We start from the raw sequence: 4,126 nt of genomic DNA, 5'->3' as shown, positions 1-4,126 counted from the left end.
TCGTTTTTCTTTAATCAAAATCCTATGATTGGAGGCTTTTATAACTAAAAATATTATATTTTCATCGGTTTTCGTGTCAAGACAAGGTCACCAAGATTTTTGGATTTCACTTCGACGGGTGAAAAATACACGAAAAGTCGATTTTTTTTGGAGCACTGCTAAGAGCCCAATCCCACCTCCCTCCACGATTTTAGCAGTGCAACGTAAAGCAAGCGTATCCCGCGCTCAAATATTTTTCTTGCTTTTTTTGATAAAATATCTTTTTAGTTGAAAAAGAAATGCCAAATTTAGGAAATTTTGAAAAAAACAAGTGTCTCCATTGAAGGAGCTGCTTGCAACTTTCACCTAGTTAATACGTTTTGTGCTACAAATACTGCTAATGCTTGGTCGGACGGGGCTCTAAGTACTAAGCCTAGGTCGTTAAATTTCTAAGGACGGAAAGTGGGGACACAGCACTAGAGTTATTAATTACTACATAACCTCTTCGTCTGAACAGGAAGAGGAACAACTCCACGTCACGCCCCAGGGCCATTAGAAAAAACTTTGTGAGGCCTCTGCGATGCCCCCCAAGAGTGCCTCGTCTTCCAGAGTGAGCCGCAAGTTGCGCAGGCGGAGCAGCAGCTTCACAGCATCGTCGTCGAAGTCGTAGCCAGCCGCTAGCAGCAGCAGCTCCTGCAGCCCTTCCACTAGCGACACCCTCTCCCCTCCCACCACCCCCTTGGCCAGCTCGGCCGCCAGCTCCTGCGCCACCTTCAGCTTGTTGCCTTGCTCGTTGCAGCTAGTCCCGTTGTCACGTTTTGGTCTAGCCACATAGATCCTGTCCTGACGCTTTTCCCACCTCACCCATGCTGCCCTGTTGGCCGCATACACGTTACCACCAACAACCACCGTGTACTTCACTTCCCCCACCGCCTCCTCCACTTCCCACACCACCACGTCCTTGAGCTGCATGACCATCCTGTTCCTGGCTTGTGCAGAAAGCCCATGCTTGGGGTCCGCGAGGTAACCCAACATTGCTCTGTACAATCCTCTTCCTATCCCACCTTTCCAAGTGACGTTACGAGAAGGGGACACTGTCATTTTGCTACAGGCAGTAGGTCCTCCTCCAACCAGTGCATCGGACAACTGCTTCACTCCGAGGTCTGTGTAGCACCTCACAAGGTCCTCCACCCACGAGGCCGCTGCGGCGCTTCTCGGGTACCATGCAAATTTGGGCCCAGGGAAAGCCTGGCTAAAGACCTCAGCCAAAACAAGATTATCAGCATACAGAACCTCCTGAGGTCGACCCAGCTCCACCGAATCGACATTGTCCTCATGAGGAGTGCAGACAGTACTACTGCCTGGAATTCGGCACCTCCTTTTGAAATCCTCTGCCCCGCTTGTGTTGGCACAAGCCGACCAGCCCTGGGCGATTACACACCATGCGCTTTGGCAGCATCCCTTGCTCATCACTCTTCTCTGCTCACCCCAATCCACCCACAGTTGGCAATACTTCTCAGTCCCTGGGCTTGCTGCAACGCTCATGTTGTGCTTGAAGAACATGAGCACATCCGCATCATTGTAATATTTGTCTAGCACCACAAGTCTCTCCTGGAAGAGGCCTCCACTGTCGCTTATCACGCACTCGTCTGAGCTCCTCCACGAGCCTAGAGAGCCTCCCCGCCGTTGATCCGGCACCCAGATCATTCTTTTAGATGAGCTTCTACACCAGCCCATCCAGTTGTGCAATCGCAAATAGGTGTACCACCTGATGGCTGTATCGCTTTGCACCATCGAGCAGCCTCCTTCAGCTAGCTCACGGACGTGCTCTGCCACTGCATCCACCCCATCGCCCACTTTGATTACCATGCCTAGATTACTCAGACTTGAACTGTAAGGCTTCAAATCACCATAGAACCCAGTGTCCACGAAGGGAACATCCTTGCACTGAAACACGGTGCTCCACTGCCCTAAATCTAAGAAACACCTCGACGGTTGCTTGTCACCGTGGCCAATAGTTTTAACCCACTCACCTTCTTTCAAGCTTCTCTTGAGAGTGCTCGGAATGTGACTCAATCCTTTGATCCAAGCCAAAAACGATCTGACATCATCTCTGCTTAGCCTCCAGCGAGCACTTATATGGAGCGGAGCATCAGGGGGGCTTTTGATGTCAAAGATGTCCACTGCCTTCACTGCTTTCCTTAAAAACTGAATAACATAGTCTGTCCTAATATCATCGGACATGAAAGAGGGGAGCTCTAAATAAGATTCAGAGAGGCATAGAATGTGTCCTTTCCAGGAATCATTTAAAAGCACTCTAGGCCACTTGCAGACAGAACCCGGGAGGAGAACAGTGCCTTTGAAGTCAGAACGACTAATTCCTGAAGCATCAACAAGAGGAAGTTTTGAGAAGATGTTCTCACAATCAGCCATAGAGAGGTATCCATCTTCGGTGGCATGGAGAAGAAGGTGCATGGTACCTACAGCTAATGTTGTTTCAGCTGGCATCTTTCTACATTTGCAAGCTAGTGACACCCCATAGCTCTGCACCGAGAGGGGCTGGATGTTGGCGATCTTTTTCAGCCAACTCTGCAGAGAAGACCATATTTCCTCGGAGGCATTGCTAATTGCTCGAACAGTGCGTTTGGGCATGAAATTCACGCTCACCCAGCGTTGAAAGATTGGGGTCCACTTGGACAAGATGAGCTCATCCTTTGCCAACTGAAACATGTAGATGGGAACTGCCTCTTTATATCTGGGTGCCAACAGCCTTGTGTTTCCTTCATGGTCCAGGTATTTGAACATGGGCACATCATCCATGGATTTGGAAGTTTCCAAGTGGCATGACAGGAAATAGAGAACTGATACATACAAAGCTTCCGGTAAGCTCAACAACCAGTCAGGGCTCTTCACACATTCCACATAGGTTGTATCGGTGAAAGGTTGAACTCCTAAAGTAGAAAGCACGTGATACTTAAAGTCTTCCTCCACTTGGCCATCCACTATGTAGAGGGTTTGTGACATGAGAGGCTTTGGAGATTGAACACCTGCTTTATGTGCTTCCTCAAGCAACCGCCTGAAGCTTGTATTCAAAATTCGGGCCAAAGAGGGCCGGCAGTAGAAGTGGGAACTTGATCCACCGCTTGCAGGGAAGTGTTGCCCCAGGTTGGCATCGCACAGGACTGTGTCGTGGACCTTCATCTGTTGAATGATAGCTTCTCTAATGGAGCTGAGCTCCCTGATGGAGAGACTTTTGGAAGGAACGAAATTGTAGACACTTCTGAGGCTCGCACCCGACGAATGGAGGTCGGAAGATTTGAGAAGGAACATGAAGGCTGCCATGAATGCCTGTGGAACGCAGGAAAGGATTCCTTTGTTCCATTGGCTTTCAAAGCGTATGTTCTCTCGAGAGGAGACGAGGAGGAAATCGGCGTTGATGATGAAGGGAAAGCCTGCAGTGACCTTCGTGGGTAGGAAGGCATACAGGTCCGGTTGCGCATCACCACCACTTTGTTGCTTTTGTGGGAAGGCCAGAGTGATCGCCCAGGTGTGGACGTCACGGCGGTGGTCAACCTCATGGTCGGGCTTCACCGGAAACTCTTGCTGCCAGACATGGTAGACCGCTTCTTTGTCGGAGCAGGACAAGCGGACCTCTGAGTAGGTGCAGTTGTTTGGGATCATGCTAAAACATTCTCTAGGAGGAGGTTTAGTGTGGCGCTGCACTGCCATGCCCTTGGAGATTGAAGAGCCTTTTCGGCTTACCTCGCGTGCGGAGAGCTTCTCTATCTTGTGGAGGAAGAGCACCAGCTGAGGGGAGAGTTGGAGGAGCTGCTCGCGCATGGCTTGCACCTTGTCTTCACGGATGGGCAGGACAACGATGGTGTTGGGAAGCTCGCTGACGCCGAGGCATTCTAAGAGCTCGGCACCAGTGGGCCGCTCCGCCCACTCCGGCACGATGAAGCCCAGCTCCGTGTCGTCAGTGGGGGCATCGTTGAAGCGGATTCGGAATCCGTTGCTAATCACAATTGGGTGGCGGGTGACAAGAAAGACACTCTTGAAGCCAATGCCTACACCACAAGCAACTGGGTAAATACGTCTCGTCCTCCGTCCAGTGTTCCGTTCTTTATAGCTGGAGACTGATGCTTAG

The 4,126-nt window shown here is 50.5% G+C and overlaps 1 protein-coding gene across 1 annotated transcript in view; it reads right to left on the bottom strand.

Annotated features, from left to right (window-relative positions):
• Positions 1–275: 275 nt before the first annotated feature.
• The window catches only part of LOC147618768 (uncharacterized), a 4,587-nt gene continuing 736 nt past the window's right edge, over positions 276–4,126 (bottom strand). Inside the window, exon 3 of the mRNA XM_086773806.1 lies at positions 276–4,046. Coding sequence (XP_086629932.1) covers positions 532–4,046 — 3,515 coding nt within the window. The 3' untranslated portion in view covers positions 276–531. The remainder of the gene's footprint in view (positions 4,047–4,126) is intronic.

This window comes from Cibotium barometz, chromosome 34, assembly GCF_041138505.1.
Source record: "Cibotium barometz isolate CiBa-2024 chromosome 34, ASM4113850v1, whole genome shotgun sequence".
Lineage (NCBI taxonomy): Eukaryota > Viridiplantae > Streptophyta > Polypodiopsida > Cyatheales > Cibotiaceae > Cibotium > Cibotium barometz.
This window is presented reverse-complemented; position numbering and strand designations above follow the sequence as displayed.